The sequence below is a fragment of the Dermochelys coriacea genome, chromosome 3 (assembly GCF_009764565.3).
Source record: "Dermochelys coriacea isolate rDerCor1 chromosome 3, rDerCor1.pri.v4, whole genome shotgun sequence".
Lineage (NCBI taxonomy): Eukaryota > Metazoa > Chordata > Testudines > Dermochelyidae > Dermochelys > Dermochelys coriacea.
This window is the reverse complement of record NC_050070.1, coordinates 125,270,306-125,289,592: the sequence shown is the minus strand read 5'-3', so window position 1 is coordinate 125,289,592 and position 19,287 is coordinate 125,270,306. Positions and strand designations below refer to the sequence as shown.

At 39.3% G+C, this 19,287-nt stretch overlaps 1 protein-coding gene across 18 annotated transcripts in view; it reads right to left on the bottom strand.

The window, feature by feature from the left end:
* Positions 1 to 19,287, bottom strand: part of QKI (QKI, KH domain containing RNA binding) — a 338,812-nt gene that overhangs the window by 12,068 nt on the left and 307,457 nt on the right. For all 18 annotated transcript variants that reach the window (XM_038397801.2, XM_043511271.1, XM_043511269.1 and 15 more), the window contains one exon: positions 2,735 to 2,822. In XM_038397801.2, the coding sequence (XP_038253729.1) occupies positions 2,735 to 2,822 (88 nt within the window). The remainder of the gene's footprint in view (positions 1 to 2,734; positions 2,823 to 19,287) is intronic.

Below are 19,287 nucleotides of genomic sequence, written 5' to 3'. Positions count from 1 at the left end.
ATGCTAGAAATTGTTCTGAAGAAAAAATTGAAAACTTGAACAAGCTCTAGTTAAACTGCTGCATGGGCATTCTTATTTTGACAGGTTTCAGAGCGGTAGTCATGTTAGTCTGTTTCAGCAGAAACAACGAGGAGTCTTTTTGGCACTTTAGAGATTAACAAATTTATTTGGGCATAAGCTGTCCTCGTTTTTATTCTTATTTTTGGCAGGCTTTAACTTAAATCAATATAGAGTGTCCAAAAAGGGATTGCATCAGTTTAACTAAACTGGTTTAATGGCTGGTTTATTAAAAATTCAAGCCAAAAATATACAAGGTGTGAAATGAATCCAAAATAATCCATATACTACACGCAGTATAACTATGTTGGGAGTGATTTTTTTGTTTTGTTTTGCCAGCTTATACCAGTAAAAACCTAGGCTGTGCCTAGACTGCCACTTTCAGTGCTAAAACTTTTGTCGTTCAGGGGTGTGAAAAGTTTTAGCACTGAAAAGCGCCAATAAAGACAGCACTTTATCGCCAGGAGCATGTTACTTATACCTTTATTTTTTAAATCGCCAGGAGAGCTCTCCCCCGGTGATAAAGCGTGTCTACACTACCCACATCACTACCGTGGCCGTGCTGTAAGGTGGGCAGTGTAGATATACCCCTAGGGTGAACATAGTTATACCAGTATAGCTTATTCCCTTCCCAAACAAAAATAATCCATATTGGTATAAACATTTTCACATCGGTAAAACTGCAACCCCACTAGGGCTATGCCTACACTACATGTATGCTGGCACAGCCCTCTAGTGCGACAAAATGTACTACAACAGAAACTTTTTCTGCCAGAAGGACCAACGCCTCCCCAAACAATGTTAGCTATGCTGATTGAAGCATGCTTACATCAACACAGTTGCATCTATGTGGGGTTTTGTCCCCATAGCAGTGTTGGTGAGGGGTGTTTTTTTCCTCCCACATCTGATAAATATAGCTATGCTGAACTAAGTTTTAAGTTTAGACTAGAACTTGGGGAGTCATATTGCTTTAATTATACCTTTATAGTTAAATCAGTACAACCTTTGTGAGTAGACTAGGCCTTATTTCAGTGCACGTGTGTTAACCAACCTTTGTTAAACCTGTGTAAGTTTATGTTTTGAAAAAGCCTACAATCCACAGATATCAAAGTGACTGAAACCTGAGTGACAGGACCAGGTTTTTTAATCACAATTTTCAAAACTGTGCTTTGTTTTTATTAAGACAAATTTAACTCAAATGCCAGAATAAGCAGTAGGAAGAAAAGCTCTTTTGTTAAAGATTAACTACTCTGCTCCTTTGATTATGGAAAAGTTTCACCTCCACAAAATCTGGGTCCTTCAAGACAGGCTTCCAGTAAAAGAAGATTTGACATTCCTGACAGATTTTAAGGAGGAGAAAAAAAGCAGGTTCCTCTCCCACCCCAAGCCTTTAAAGATTTTTTTTTAAAAAATCCAAAAGCAGAAAAAAAAAAAGGCACAAATCCAGTTCTTCTCTCTCTTCAGGTTACCTTTATCAGATGGCATCTGAAGATGTTAAAGTGGCTAAATCTAATTGGAATTACATCTCTCACTGGTTTGTTTTGCACATAACCATCATTCACTATAAACTGTTACAGAAGTGCATATGTAGAAGACAATTTTTGCGAATATCAGTATGCCCTTAGTGAAAAGGTTCACATGACTGTGCTTACATTTAACACCTGTCTCAATGAGAGTAAAGGTTTGCAAATGATTTTAAACATTTGAATTTTCATTAACAAGTTTTTAGTTCTAACATGGAGAAAAGAGTTTATACCATAAAGAATAGCAGGCACATGTCACATGTACTCTGATAACTAAGTGCATGCCATTCAGCTTAAAGTATAAAACTGTACATACATGCATGCTCAAATCAATCTAATGGAAGAAGAATCATTACAAAAGGGCTCATTACATCACTGATCTCTGTGAACTTGCATGTGAAATCAGTTGATGAATCACTGGAAAAACATAACATTGGGGAAACATGCAAACAAGATGACAGGAAGGAATATAATACAGAAAATGTAATTAACATTATCTTGAACAGTTACATTCCCTTAAATCTCTCTAAAAAATGTGAAAAGGAATCTATCCTCTTTTATGCATGGCAAGAAACAAACAAAATTATGAGGAATACCATAGCTTCTGTAGTTTACAAAACATAAAAGAGCTGGTCTACACTGAAAAGTCACATCAATATAGCTCTCTCTCTCTCTCTCTCTCATGGGTCTGAAAAATCCACCTCCCTGACAGATGTTCTTAAGCCAACTAATGAAGTCAGTGCCAAGCTGATGGAAGAATTCTTCTGTGAACCTAGTTACCACCTCTCAGGGAGATGGAATACCTGTAGCGATGGGAGAACCATCCTGTCACTGTAGTACGTGTCTATACTGAATTGCTACAGTGGAACATCTACGCCCCTGTAGCGTTTTAAGTATAGTTAGCCTAAAAAGCTTGCTTGTAGGGCTGAACTTTGATCAGAGTTAAAAAATAAAAACTTATTTAAAAATGTTTCAATTCAGACATACTGAAAGAAAAAAAATCAAAATGTCTTGAATTTGCAACAGTACTAAGTACACTGTCTCAATCTCTTCAAAAGATATGCAACTGTGCATTTGCCAAAAGGAGAAAGGTTGGGAAACAAAACCTGTGGAGCATGCTCTCCTACCGGCCCTTAGGATTTTGTCATGCTTACGTGATTTGATGTTGGCGTCTCTGTAGGTGCCATTCAGAATTGCAAGTTCCATTAGCTGCATCTTTTTAAGGCTGTCTTCTCCCTCTGCCTGCATATGAAAAGTAGGAAAGAAAGTTAGACTAACGTTTTATTTTACCAGCCAAACCTGTGCCTAGGACTTGAGAGACGGGGAAAAAAAAAGAAAAAAAAAAAAAAAAGAAGACTTCTCCGAGTCTGAATGGATGGAAACACTTATTTATATTACACATAAACCTTATGGGAACATTAGTGTATTATTAACCTCCATGGATCTGAAAGTATTAAAATTGTTTAATTGCTGGATGATCATATAAAAATGAATTTAAAAAAAGTAAAAAATTACAAAAGCAGAGTTAAAGTTAAAATCGCCTTTCACACACAGATTTAAAGATTTTAAATGAAGAGGTACTAACGTCTAAATACTTGTAGAAGATATTTGGTTGGTGGACAAAATGACAGAAAATGCAAATATTAAATAACTGGGGCTTAGATTAATGTGCTTTATTATGCCAGATATTGATTATTACATAAAAAGATATAATTTGGGCAGCTATTCTGAACATGAAATCTACCACTGTTGAAAGTCAACATTCACGGCCACAGCTTCAAATTCTGAACTAAGATAGGCCAAATTCAGCCAAATAAAGCTTGCAGGTAAGTTGGTGCAAGTTTCCTGAAATTCAGCAGTGAGTGATGTAAATGCTGATGCAAACTGGTCACAAAATAAAAATAAGTAGCAAAGTAGTACAACTTGTAATCATTTTGTATTCCTAATGAATGCCAAACCTGTGCAATTTACAAGCTAGGGGTCAGGAAGATGAATGTTCTAGAAAGTAACTAACAAGAGATTGTATAATAATAAAGCAGCCTGACCTCCTCCAAATTAGGCCTCACTCCTGCAAAACATTTAAACACATACTTAAAAGTATGTGAGTAATTCCACTAAAGTCAATGCAAATTGTTTTTGGGTCAAGGCCAAGCACCAAACCCAAAACGTCATGAACATCAGCCCTGGCAAAAAAGGGCACAATACTTATTGATTTCAAATAAAAATTATACATGTTTATACTAGACCTGGAATTCGATTCCCACAGAATACCTAATCATCTTAAATTGAGCTCATTTTGTACAGTCACTAAACGATGAATAGGTGTAAATTACATTTTATTGCCACATAGACACATTTTCTGATTAAGGTACACCTGGGTTATTCACACCATTTATGTTACTGTTGGAATTTGGCTCAGTCTAGATTCCCCCCCCCCATATGTATCCCATTAACAATAATAATATTAATTCTCATTAAAAAGTAAATGAAGGAAAAAGAGAACCGAGTTTCGATACTTTAACTCAAAAGCAGCAAGTAAAACTGGTACTGTTTCATGTGTTTTATTCTAAAAAGTTGTATTTTGATATCCTGAAGAGGCCTTTAATATATTCAGTTTAGTTTCCAATGTGTTAAAACATTTTATGATCCAGTATCAAACCAATAAAGTTATCACATAATAGCTCTAGCATCTTTCTTTCAGTACCTTGCTGCTGGTCTAAAGGTAACGGAACAGCTGCTCATTTAAGTTAGTTTTTTCACTTGCTAAACAAAAATAGTTCTTTTGTCTAATTTGCAATTTCCCAATATTAATGTCACACACTTCCATTAGCAGAAATACTGCTATTTTCTTAACTTGCACTCCACTATCCAGATAGCAAAATAACATTTATTGGAGATTAAAAAGACTTGTATATTTGGTTATACCACCATGCCAGGTCACCACTATATATTTAACAACAATTACTACTACACATGATGCTCTCTCAGGGATTTAAAGCTGGATGGAAAATTGGCCATCTAAAGTGCCAGCCTGAACATGTTTTGTCCACAAGAAAAGTTCACTAAATTTGTGTTTGGGGAATTTTTTAAAAAAGTCACCTATAAAAATGTATTTTTGTAGATATTTAGGTCAAAATTTTAAAAAAGTGATTAGTGACTGAGTGCTTTAATACTGGGGTACCCAACTTAGAGTCATTTTAAAGGGGTCTGTTTTTCAGAAAGTATTGCTCACCTACACTCAAAACCAGACCCCTTTAAGGTGACTCAAATTAGGTGTCCAAAAACAAAGGCATCCAAAATTGCCAGTTACTGTTTAAAATCTTGGGAAGAGTTCATGGTAAGGAAAGGTACCTTTTTCTATTTCCTTTCTTCTTACTGACCTGCCCCAAATGGACTAGTTAATGAATTAAAATGAACCATTATTGCATATTTCCAATAACTACTGTTCATAACTATGTTACAATATGGCGATAACTCCATTCATATTTTGTGATCAACTTGGAAAGGAAAAGAGCATGTCTATCTACAGGAGTTCCAAAATTTTTGGTACATATTTTATGCTGACTTAAGGAAAAAATAACTAAATATTTTATTCCAAATGCAAAGGAAGAACATATTTAACAAATTATGAAGAGACAAAGTCAAGAGAAAGATATGATTATGAATATGCAGACTAAGTATACCTATTATACCATGAAGAATGTGTTCTGACATCATAAAATCCAAAAAAAAAGTTTGCTAACAAAATAATTTCATGTAACTGTTAAAGAGTTCAAGACTATATAAACTTTACATTTTCATAACTTTTGAAAATTCACTAAATGAGCTCATTCAAGTACTTTCATCATCCCAACCACAAAATAGGCTATATACACAGTATCCATACATGTACACATACCATATAAAACTTCTGTTCTTGGTAAAATATTCAGAATAAGCTAAACCTATAAGAGTGATGGGTTCTTTCTGATATACTGTGATTACTGTGTGGTGGCATACATAGATTTTAGACTAGTTTAACACTAATTCTGGAAAAGTAAATGCTTTGTCAATTACCTCTAACTGCAAATTGTACCATTAAATGCAGTCCCAAGCTTCACTTACTTCTCATATTAATTGAAATTAAACTTTTCAGAATAGTCATTATGCTATCCCTTATCTAGTATGCTCTGAATTTTCAAATTGGCTAAGTGTTAAGAAAGTTGTCTAGCTCTAAAAAAAACAGGAACTGTATTCCATTTTATCACTGCTGATAAATTGGTCAGAATACATGTAAGAAGCTAATTACGATGCACTAACTGAAAAGAACTTACATTAGTCTTTTTTTCTACTGTTACTTATGGTAGCACTATAACTGACCACATAATTATGGATGCTATTTTACTTCATATTTCTATTTTATTTATAATAAGCATATACTTTTATTGATTTTTCATTTTAGTACCAATCTATATTTTTGATAAAGGCTTTCAGTCTTAGTAATATCTGGAACATCAACAAGAATCTAGCTTTTCTCTGAAGCGATGTGCAACACTGCTATCAATGAAATGCAAAAGACCAAGCATAGTACCATTAATTATTACCAGAACTTGTGTTTCTTCCAAAATCAGCTTAGGGAATTGATCTGAGAGTTATTAATATGTCTGTGTAGGTGACAAATCTTACATTAAACTCCCTGGAAGATCTCAATCAACTCCTAGGCGCTGAATATACTTGAATCATGATGAAAACCTTGCTAATGTAACTGATCATAGCATAGCAGACTTCCAAGGAAGAGAAGGTGTGGAGAAAAACAATAGGTAGCTGCTTAAGCAACAATAAAATCATTAGTATCTCCTTGGATCTGTAACACGTTTTTGTAGATTGGTGAGAGTTTCCTATAGTAAGAGGCAAGTATTTAGAATTTATACAAAGTGCATTTAAAGGTACTGTACCTTCAGCCCCCAAAAACAGACATGACTGTCAACTGTTCATTCTCAGCCTTCTCTGCAGTTCTACTTAACGGTTCTTCATCTAATTTATACAGCTTCAAGATCACTTTTTAAATTTCTGCTTCAAAAGAAGATATGTCTACTTGTCCATGGTACTTCACTGTTGTAAGATCTGGAACTTGGAATGCCATATCAGCAGCTTTTCCCAGTTTTAGTTTGGATTTTTGAGCAGTATTTATGTACAAAAGAAAACACCTGAAAAAAACTTCAGAATTGCGAATCACATGGGCATGATTCCAACTCTTCCCAGAAGATGGCACTGTTTATTACATAATGCTATCACCTCTAGGCATTGGTGGTTATCTTGTCACTGTATTGCTCCACCTGTATTGTTTAATAACTTGTATCTGATTATGCATTGAGTAACTTGTCACAGTTGCTTGCCACCTCTTTTCAAACTGCCAAGTACAAAAGTGTTCAGGGCCATTTTGTGTGCCACACATCCTGTACTATCAAATCCTCCACTCCAGTTTCATTGGCCCTTATTCTTCAGCTTCCAGAGACTAGTTTTAGCGACACAGAATGCAGAAATGGGCATGTGCTGTTTGACCTGTCCTCTCTCTTCACAGCTGACAGCTGATCAAATGAGACACACTGATGCAATCTATTTTAGCTCCGGGCATTTCTGCAGGCACTCTCTGCTGAAGCAAAGACAGGTTGCATCAAGGATACGAAGGCAAATCACTAAAGAGACAGAATGCTACCTGTTCAGTATCTACAACAAAGCCCAGTCATTTGTACTGAGAAGAAGCTGCTTTAAGCAAACATCAATAAGATTACTTAAAGTCAGATTTGCATTGCTTAAGTTTAAACTCAAGTGATTCACTCAAGCCTTTCATCCGCTTAATTCTTCAATGCTTCCCTTGTATTTCTCAGGTACAATATAACATGCAGATTAAGTAATAAAACAGTTTGGTACCTCCCTGTTGAAACATCTCTTTGCAATGGGAACATTCAACACTTCTTACTGAATGTAAAAGGCTGAAGGAAAATAGGTAGGAATTCCTAAGAAGGTACAATGTATAGTGAGAGAAAGTATACTGTATGCCCTGTTTACATTTTGCAACAATTTCTCACTGATGCTAACAGCAGTTCAGCTGCACCTGTGGTAGCAATGTCAGGAGCTACCAATGACGTTTTAAGCAATGTGCCATCTAACTCTCAACAGAGCAGGACTAATGGGCACAGTGCTTAAAATTCTAGCAACAGCTGGCTGCCCATCTATAACACTGCTTCCAAAATTACTAATATCTGTAGAGCTGGTGTTAGAAACTGCTCAAAACTTTTTGCATAATTTCTGTTGTGAATACAATCATAATTTTTATTTTATTGCATGCATTAGAGTTTAGAATTCTTGCCTCTTGGGTAGAAAACTACTGGAAAGAGGAGTTTTATGAATTATGGTATTGATGCTATATTACCACCCCTCTCTAATCAGTATTAAACAATAAATGTCCATGAGAGCAAAAAGATACTCCTAACGAGATTTTAAAAGAAACATTTATAAAAATTAAAAACAACAACAACAACTGACCACCACTAAACCTTATTATCAAGATTAAGCGGTCTTAGCAGCCTAAGTCTCAGGTTTGAAATACCCAGTCACCTTGGGATCGATCACATGTTCAAAACGGTCCCTTCATCTTGTTTAGGTACATGAAGTGAGAACTACACAAACACATGTGTTTATCTGTATAATGGTCATCCACTGAGATCCATACATGAATAGATATATGGGGAGGGCTGAAAAGGAAAAAAAGGAATATTGAAGGAAGTGTGCAGTAAGTACATTAATATCAGTGAGGTACGAAGAAATATTCAAATACAGTACATTAAAAAAAATGTACCACCTTTCACATTAAATATGTATTACTCCACACATTTAAGGTAAAGTAAGGACTTTCAACATGTATCTACTGTTAATGTATCTTATACAGCTTCCTGGAAGAAGTGGATCATCTGATTTTGCTCAGGCAACATTACATCTACTAAATAAGTGTGCTAAAGCACACATCAACCTTTGAAAGGTAGTGGAGGAGAGGGATCAGGTTAAGCATTTATTTTTGGTATATTGTGTGGGTTTCAAATTATACTGTCATTATTTTAAACCCTCAGATGGTCTAAGGTATTTAAAACAATTATTTAAACCCAGCAATATACTAAAACTAATGGCATTTACCTTGGACTCCATCCCATCCATTAAATTGAATTCATGGGTCAAGAGATTTCTATCAGGGGTATAAAGTCACATTGCATAAGAACTAATGATCTAATACTTTGGGAGATTTGAAGAAAGGGAGAGCTTGAGAGAATTAGTTTCAAACTAAATGATTTGCTTTCTGTCACAGATCCTAGCAAGTGCTCCCCTTCATGGCCTTATTCTAGGACTATTGTGAGGAGAATCCAAGCCTGTGTGCTCTGGGGTGTGAAACATCAAGACACTTAGCAGGCTGTAGCAGTTTCTACTTTTGGCCTCTCTGGCACACTTCCTGGGCATTGACTACCAGTATGATTCCCTTTTCAGAAAGGGGGCTTCTCAGCCCACCTGCCCTAAGCTTCTAGGACTAGCACTAACTTCAAGATATCCGAAGTTACTTAACAGGCGCTCTCAGAACTTCATCCTAAATATGGGAAGCTTCTAGTTACAGTTTTCAGAGTAGCAGCCGTGTTGGTCTGTATTCGCAAAAAGAAAAGGAGTACTTGTGGCACCTTAGAGACTAACAAATTTATTTGAGCGTAAGCTTTCGTGAGCCACAGCTCACTTCATCGCATGAATTTGGTGGAAAATACAGTGGGGAGATTGATATACACACAGAGAACATGAAACAATGGGTTTTTATCATACACTCTGTAAGGAGAGTGATCACTTAAGATGAGCCATCACCAGCAGCGGGGGGGGGGGGGGGAAGGGAAGGAGGAAAACCTTTCATGGTGACAAGCAAGGTAGTCCATTTCCAGCAGTTAACAAGAACATCTGAGGAACAGTGGGTGGTGGTGGTGGGGGGGGGGGGAGAAATAACATGGGGAAATAGTTTTACTTTGTGTAATGACTCATCCATTCCCAGTCTCTATTCAAGCCTAAGTTAATTGTATCCAGTTTGCAAATTAATTCCAATTCAGCAGTCTCTCGTTGGAGTCTGATTTTGAAGCTTTTTTGTTGAAGGATAGCCATCTTAGGTCTGTAATCGAGTGACCAGAGAGATTAAAGTGTTCTCCGACTGGTTTTTGAATGTTATAATTCTTGACGTCTGATTTGTGTCCATTCATTCTTTTACGTAGAGACTGTCCAGTTTGACCAATGTACATGGCAGAGGGGCATTGCTGGCACATGATGGCATATATCACATTGGTAGATGCGCAGGTGAACGAGCCTCTGATAGTGTGGCTGATGTGATTAGGCCCTTGATGGTATCCCCTGAATAGATATGTGGACAGAGTTGGCAACGGGCTTTGTTGCAAGGATAGATTCCTGGGCTGGTGGTTCTGTTGTGTGGTGTGTGGTTGCTGGTGAGTATTTACAACACAAACTTTTCTTCTCTACAAAAGAAAAAGGACACTAAACTATCTAAACTACTACATGCCACAAGGGGCCACAACAATGGAAGAGAAGCCCTTGAGGAATTCCACCAGGATTTCAACAATTTCCATCCCACCATCAACCTCAGCCTGGACCAGTCCACACAAGAGATCCACTTCCTGGACACTACGGTGCTAATACGCAACTGTCACATAAACACCACCCTATATTGGAAACCTACTGACCGCTATTCCTACCTACATGCCTCCAGCTTTCACCCAGATCACACCACACGATCCATTGTCTATAGCCAAGCTCTACGATACAACCGCATTTGCTCCAACCCCTCAGACAGAGACAAACACCTACAAGATCTCTATCAAGCATTCTTACAACTTCAATACCCACCTGCTGAAGTGAAGAAACAGATTGACAGAGCCAGAAGACTATCCAGAAGTCACCTACTACAGGACAGGCCCAACAAAGAACAGAACAGAACGCCACTAGCCATCACTTTCAGCCCCCAACTAAAACCTCTCCAACGCATCATCAAGGATCTACAACCTATCCTGAAGGATGACCCATCGCTCTCTCAGATCTTGGGAGACAGACCAGTCCTTGCTTACAGACAGCCCCCCAATCTGAAGCAAATACTCACCAGCAACCACACACCACACAACAGAACCACTAACCCAGGAATCTATCCTTGCACCAAAACCCGTTGCCAACTCTGTCCACATATCTATTCAGGGGACCCATCATAGGGCCTAATCACATCAGCCACACTATCAGAGGCTCGTTCACCTGCGCATCTACCAATGTGATATATGCCATCATGTGCCAGCAATGCCCCTCTGCCATGTACATTGGCCAAACTGGACAGTCTCTACGTAAAAGAATAAATGGACACAAATCAGACGTCAAGAATTATAACATTCAAAAACCAGTCGGAGAACACTTCATTCTCTCTGGTTACTTGATTACAGACCTAAGAGTAGCTATCCTTCAACAAAAAAGCTTCAAAAACAGACTCCAACGAGAGACTGCTGAATTGGAATTAATTTGCAAACTGGATACAATTAACTTAGGCTTGAATAGAGACTGGGAGTGTATGGGTCATTACACAAAGTAAAACTATTTCCCCATATTATTCCCCCCCCCCCCCCGTTCCTCAGATGTTCTTGTCAACTGCTGGAAATGGCCCACCTTGATTATCACTACTAAAGTTTTCTCCCCCCCCACCCGCTGGTAATAGTTCATCTGAAGTGATCACTCTCCTTACAGTGTGTATACACCATTTTTTCATGTTCTCTGTATGTGTATATAATCTCCCCACTGTATTTTCCACTGAATGCATCCGATGAAGTGAGCTGTAGCTCATGAAAGCTTATGCTCAAATAAATTTGTTAGTCTCTAAGGTGCCACAAGTTCTCCTTTTCTATTTCCCATTGTAATTTCCCAGTGGTGCGTACTTGATACAGGATCTGTCAGCAATGGTGGACAAACACTCATGACACAGCAGTTTTCCTTAATTCAACTACATAATATCAACCAGAATTCATAAGTTATACAGACATAGCCCCAATCCATCAGTAACTAAATCTCTTATCCTTGGTGTTTGGGTTTAGTATGTGTTTTCAAAGTTTGTGCATGTTTTGTAATGCAATTTGCAGATCACCATGAAGCGTAAAAAAGCCATTATGCACTCACTCTACACATCCAAGGGCTTCCCTCCCAGGCCTGAAAAAGAACTGTGTATCTCGAAAGCTTGTAACTTCCACCAACAGAAGCTGGTCCAATAAAATATATTATCTCACATACCTTGTCTCTCTCACCCATGCATTAACAAACTTTCTCCATAAAACAACTTTTTTGAAAAAAATGTGACAATATGATTATTTTTTGAATAAAATGCATCTCTTTGTACGTCACACATTACTGCATCTCAGCTGGATATTTGTGCATGCAGCTGAGCTGCAGGAAAGGCTGCAGACATTTGCCTGCAGTTCCACCTTTCTGCAGCATGCAGCCATGAGAGCATCAACCCCACGCACCTCGGCAACCTCATGGATCCAAAAAGAAAAGGAGAACTTGTGGCACCTTAGAGACTAACAAATTTATTTGAGCATAAGCTTTTGTGAGTTGTAGCTCACGAAAGCTTATGCTCAAATAAATTTGTTAGTCTCTAAGGTGCCACAAGTTCTCCTTTTCTTTTTGCGAATACAGACTAACACGGCTGCTACTCTGAAACCTCTCATGGATCCAGAAACCATTCCCCCAAATTTCCATGGAGACCCAGTAACCCTAGGCACTCAGCCCAGGTATCTCAGGATCCACCCCACTACTAGCTGTCTCCCAGACACCTCCACCCAGCTTCTTCCAACACTTTAGCCTCTCCAGTCACCCTTCGCCACCCATCCAGCCACCTCTTCCACCTACAACTATTACATTTTGTGCAACTCCATGTCCTTCCTCACCACTGCTTGAGGCAGGGTGTGTTGACCATACAATAAATTTATGAATATTCAACTATGCAAAGCAGTGCATTAAATAACTTACATAAATGTCACATGTAATCGCAAACTTGCCAGCTGTGGAGAACAAGTATTACTAAGAATGAAAAAGCGCTGCACTTTTTCCCGGAATAAAAAAGTCATTCAAATCCTGTATTTGCACAACAATGTTACTTTTATACAACCACCTTTTACATATCCGTGTAAAGAGGATATGCCCCCCCCCATAAAAAGGGGGGAAGAAGCTCTTCAAAATCCATTTCTGTGCCATATTCACATATCTGAGCAATTCACTGAATATGTATTGCAGACAATGCCAACTGTAGATTTTTTCAGAAATATCATTAAGCTCAGTTAAAGCGTAATATCTGCAGGGAATAGTTTGCTAATGCTGAGCGTATTTTTCTTATCCAATGAGCCCCTCTGGCCCAAAGGGGTCTGTCAGCCTATACCTTTTTCTGCATGCTGCCTTAACTCTGGCCCTCTACTACACTACTACAGTGGACTAACAACTGCAGCTTCATAGGCCAGCACTATGAAACTCTTTTTGACACAACATGCTGTGGAATGCTTTTTTCTAGCTGACAAAGAAAAATGTTCCACTGCAATTCACTTGTAGATCAGTAAGTATTTCAAACATACTATGCACCAGTCAAATATCCTTTACACATGAATGTTTCCATTCAGGGGCAAAAACCTTCCATTCATAATTTATAAAGAAATAACCTCACACAGTATACTACAGATTCCTAGACATGCACGTGGTGGTTTTTTTTAAATTCAGATTTCAGCCATGAATATGGGACTTGTAAAAAAAATTATGGGTTAAAAGCTATTGGAACTACTGAAGCAAAAGTATACATGTCAAATTCATTGTACACTTTGAAGGACTACTGCTTTTGCTTGTACTGCTTCAAAGTTTTTATTGTGCTCTCAGTTTTCTAGAGTCTCTAAGCACTGAAATCTTAACAGTCAATAAAATAGGATATGCCCAGTAAGACTTGAGAAAAGGTCTCCTTTTGAAGACCTGAATTTGAGTACATCAGAAGATTAGTTTAGTTAGTACACTGATTCAATTTACTATACAACATCAAACTTCAGCATGGTTATCTTTTATTTTCGGCTGTTTGATTTATAGTAAGAAAATTTTAACCTCTATTTTATTGAATTTAAGAAAATAGCACACTTTTCAACTTCAATTTTCATGTACACAAAAAACAACTTTGACAGGGAAACAAAGACTTGCCACCATGCACTGGTTTCTAGATCCAGAATATAAACATTTCTCCAGAGGAGTGATTTATCATGGGGACTTCAACATGTATTTGGTTACAATTAAATAAAGTAAACGTGTAGCTGACAGGAGAGAGAGAAACAGTCCTCAGTAAGGCCTTGTCTACATTAGAAAGGGTTTGCCAGTAGAGGAGATTCATTTTACACCGGCAGAAGTTCTTCTGAGGTTATAGTTTGAGAGTTCTTTTGCTGATATAGTGTATACCAGTTCCCTGAGTCTCAAACACCTTTGAAGCTCAAAAGTAAAATAAATGAACACTACATGTCTATGCACTGTTAGAGAAACCCAGAGTACCATAAGCAGAATTGTGGTGTTTAATAGGTGCATGGGATGGGCTCAGTTATTTCTCAATTTCCTTTTCAACACTGATGCAGACTACTATGCCTAGGCAGACAGGCAAAGATAAATTAGCATCATTATTTCTTCTGGGCAACACAGCCTGCTTACCTTCTTCAAAGCAAGCTCTCAGTTCAAATGATATGCAAAGACGACTGTGCTATTTCACTTGACAAATTCATTGGTCATAATGTTAAAGATACACCGGGGAAAAAAGGCAGCATATCTTCTTACATTTCCCATCACCCTATCTGACATAGTCCCATTTAATCATGATATTTGGACTAGGAGCAACATTTTCAAGAGTCCTTTTTTTTGTTTCTGCAACAAGTAAAGCAAGATAAGGTACAGAAAAACAGTGTGAAGTACATTTTTATAAGCTGAGCTGAAATACAGCATCATTGCAACCTAGGGCCATTAACTGCTCTAATATGAAGAGAATGAATTCTGGAGAAAAAAAATCACCTACAGCATTCTCTGTGACCTTAAGGAGATTTGTTGTGTACTGGCACTCCTTTAGCATGTTGCAGAAAATTAAGGGATCATCTTCAAATTGGTATGAATAGAAGTTTGGTCCTTCATGCTAAAGATATTCTTTTTCAGCAGTATATCATTCTATAACTTGCTCTTTAACTCACTAAAACTTCAGAATAGACCAATCTCCTTCTCCCACCTGTAACTCTTCAGTGAGAGAGAAAGTGTGCACCTGTGTGTTAAGGGACCTTATACTAAAAACTTAGAACAAGATGCATGTTTGATAGCACACAGAGAAAAGTAACTTAAAAACTGGAGAAAAAAAATCTACTTACACTGTGCCTACTAAAAATGTTTTCATAAAAACGATCATCTCAAATCCTGTTAATAAAGATCCAAATTAGGTAGCCAGCATTAATATGATCTATAATATCTACCTACTTATCAAGAGCACTGCTAGAAATCTCTGAAGTTAAACCTCGGTTCTGACTTATATGGAGGTTACTTACCTGTAACTGTGTGATACTGAGCTGTGTGATACTTGTGTTCCACATGTTGGTACATATGTGCTTCATGCACTTGAGACCGCAGATTATTAGCGAGTAGAGTTCACTGGACCGCACCTGCGCATTGCTCCCTTTCTGCTCTGTACCAAGGCTATAAAGGGAAAGTGCAGACTGATGCCTCTCAAGTTCCTCCTCTTACTGCAAATTACATAAAATCCAAAGTAGAGGGGAAGGAGGGCACGTAAAGAACACAGATGGGGACAGAGGATGAATTAACTGGATATCCAATTAGAGAGACTCTGGACAGACAGCACTTGTCCTCAATCACTCGGCTATAGTGACAAATAACCTCGTTTTCCTAATTGGTTTTGCTCTTTGCAGATAGAACATCAAAGCTGTCTGATGAGGAGGTTTTAGAAAGAATACTGGTAAATGAATAGGTTGATGCACGTGAAACTGAGAAATTACCTTGGGGATTTATTTTGGGTGAAGGGAAACATTCTTAGGGAATTGACAGGTCAGCCATGCGTGCTTCCAGTTCATCCACCCTTCCAGAAGATGTGACAGCTAATAAGAAGGTGACTTTCATGGAATGGTGGGACACAGAACATGTGGCCAGCGGTTCAAAGGGCGGTCTGGTAAATACTGATAGTATGAGGTTGAGGTCCCACTGCAGTGTAGGTTTCAACACCGATGGGAAGGTCCTAACTAGACTATAAAAAACACTAAAATACTAAGAACTCTAAAACTATGTACAAATACATTTAGATTCTGAAAAGAGACAATGTGAAGAGTGCTTCAAACACAGAGAATTCTAACCCAGGCCATAAAGCAAGAAGGAACTAGGAAGGTGTTGGTCTGCGCTGACCCTTTTGCCCTCAGTATTGAGCACGAGGGAAGCAACTTCACAGACGCAGATCAATGGACATTACTTGCTAGAAATCTCTAGTCTCAGGCACATGGAGCACATATAAACCCGTGTGTAGAAAAAACGGGCACCAGCATTAAAAGAAGAACTAAAGAGGAAATTACTCACCTTGTACAGTAACAATGGTTCTTTGAGAGGTGTTCCCCTAAGGGTGGCTTCACTGTAAGTGCATCTGCACCTCTAATCAGAGAATTTAGGTAGCAGTGTCCGTTCGGCCTGCACATGCGCCCTCCCTCCCCTTGTAGTCTCCTTTGAGATTATCTAGTGCTGAGCAGGAGAACTACTCTCAGTTTTTTCACTACCGCAGAGCCCCTTCCTGAGAACTCCTGAGTAGGGGGAGGAGGGTAGGTTGTGGAGCATCCATTGGGAGGGGAGGGGAGAGGGGGACCTCTCAAAGAACCATCATTGCAGCACAAGGTTAGTAACTTCCTTGTCTTTGAGTAGTGTCCCTACAGGTGCTCCGCTGTAGGTGCTTCCACAGTCATTTCCCCATGGAAGGCTGGGGCTTTAGCGTGGAGTCTGTTATTGATGATAGTACTGTGGAGTCGAAGATGACATCATGGCTGAGTCTCAAGTAATTGCGTGGTATTCCACAAAAGTATGGGCAGAGGCCCAGGTTGCTGCCCTGCAGATTTCTGAGATGAGGACATCTTTAACAAACACCGTTGAGGCAGAAAACAATCTTATGCAGTATAAGGATTTCTGATGGGGGCAGCAGGTTATGCATGGCAACAGTGTTTAATGCAACTGGAGACCCATTTGGAGAGTCTTTGAGCTGTTATTACAGAGCCTTTGGATCTTTCTGTGAATGAAAGGAAGAGTTTAGGAGACTTCCTAATGTCCTTAGTCTGGTCCAAATAGAATGCTGGGCTCTAAAATGAACACATGAAGAAATGCGTCCCTGTTGTCACAATGTAGTTTGGGAAAAAGGAAGGGAGACGAAGGAGGTTACCTTGGGGAGGAATTTTGGGTGTGGTCTCAGGGTGACTGTCTTTAAAAAAAGACCGTGAACAGTGAGTATGCCATCAGCATCGCTATTTCCTCTATTTGCATGCTGAGGTAATAGCAACTAGAAATACTGTCTTCATGCAAAGGTGTAGGAAGGTGCAAGTGGCATAGGTTCAAATGGTGGACTAGTTAGGATTTTCCTAAATTCCTAATTTCCAGATTGAGATTCCACACTGGATTGAGTAGTCTAATTTGCGGAAGAGGCTTCCCATGCCCTTGAGGAATCTGCATGTTGTTGGATGAGCGAATACTGAGCATTCATCCGCCTGATGGTGTAAGGTCGTTATTGCCACTAGATGTTCTTTAAGCGAGCTCAGAGAGACCAGTGCTTCCGAAGTCCAGAATATAGTCTAGAATCAAAAGGAGGGAAGATGTCGGAACCACTTGTGTGGAATTGCACCAATTTTGGAGTAGTTTCCATTTTTGCAGGTAAGTGTGACAAGTCGTTGATTTCCTACTGTGCAGTAATACTTCTTTCACCTCCTTGGAGCAATTGCTCTCTAAGTGTTGGAAACATGAAGGAGACAAGCCTGTAGATTGCGGTGTAGGAGGATCCGTAGACTGGGGTAAAGGATTTGTCCATCATTTTGGGAGGAAGTGAGGAATGGGTCAGAGAGGAATTGGAAGACATATTGCCAGCTGTGTAAGGTATAGATACCACACTTGCCTTGGTCAGGAGGGGGCAATCAGTATGACTTTTGCTTTCTCTTGGCATACCCTTATTAAGACCTTCAACATCAGAGGGAAGGAGGAAAAGGGGTATAGCAGCTCCTTGCCCCATTGAAAGGTGAGAGTGTCCCTTAGAAACTGTTTCCCCAGTCCGGCTCTGGAGCAGTAGCAGAGACATTTCTTGTTCCTGTAAGTAGCAAGCAGGTCTATTGTTGGGGTTCCCATAGGTCGAATATGCCATGAAGCACTGCTGGGTTATCACCCATTTGTGGTCATATGAGAAATTCTGAGAGATGGTCTGCTGTCACATTTTGTATCGCTGGCAGGTAAGTGGCTGAAATGAGCACATCATGGCAGGAAGCACCAATTCCAAAGTTTCAGTGCTTTCGGGCAAAGGGAGGGTGATCTGGCACTTCTTGACAATTTATGTACAACATGCATGCTATAGTGTATGTCATGACTTTCATTTGAGTATCTCTGATGAGAGGGAGAAAGTGTGTGCTGGCATTTCTAGTGGCTCTTAGTTCCAAAAGATTGATGTGGGAGACCACTAGCCAGGGACCTTGCAGTCATTTAGGTGGGTTCCCCAACCTATTAGAGCGGCATCTGTTTTAGAATCAGTATTGGTGTGGGTTGCATGAACAGGATTGCCTGCAGGGACATTGGACGGTTCTTTCCACCAGTCCAGGGAGTGTTTGACCCCAGAGGGCATCAACAGGGGCTGTGTTTAACCTGTCCCTGTTCAGAGTAGACAGATCTGAACCATATCTGTAAACATCTCATGTACCATCGGGTGTATGGGGGCACAAATGTACATGCCGCCATGTGCCCAAAAAACTGGAGACAATTCCTGGCCAGTGTTTGTGGGCTGGCCTGGACTGGACTGTCTCTATGAGACTCAACTTGGTGCTGAATCTATGCAGTGGGAAGAACGCTCATGCTTGCACTGCGTCAAGTTCGGCCCCAAAAAACTCCAGACGCTGTACTGGGATCAAGGTTGATTTCTGGGTATTGAGCTGCAGACCCAGTTGCATAAATATGGGCATGGTCCTCTGGGTGGCTCGTAGGGCATCTTTGAAGGAACGAGTCTTGAGAAGGTAGTCATCCAGGTTTGGGTAAATTACAATACTTAATGTTCGTCGATGTGCTGCTATGATGAAGAGGAAGTTGGAGAATACCCTGGGGGTGGACAAGAGGCCTAATGGGAGCACTCTGTAGTGATAAAGGTCCTGCCCAAACATAAATCAGAGGGGTTCTGTGGGATGGTCGGATTGAAATGTGGAAGAATCGTGTAGGTTGAAGGCCAAAAACCAATCTTCTTGCTCCAGAGATGGAAAAATGGCTACTAGTGTGACCATCTTGAAATTTTGTGCCTTCACGTATCTGTTTAGAACCCATAGATTTAGCATGGGTCTCCAACCTCTGTTTCTCTTGGGGATCAGGAAATATCTGGAATAAACACTCATGCTTC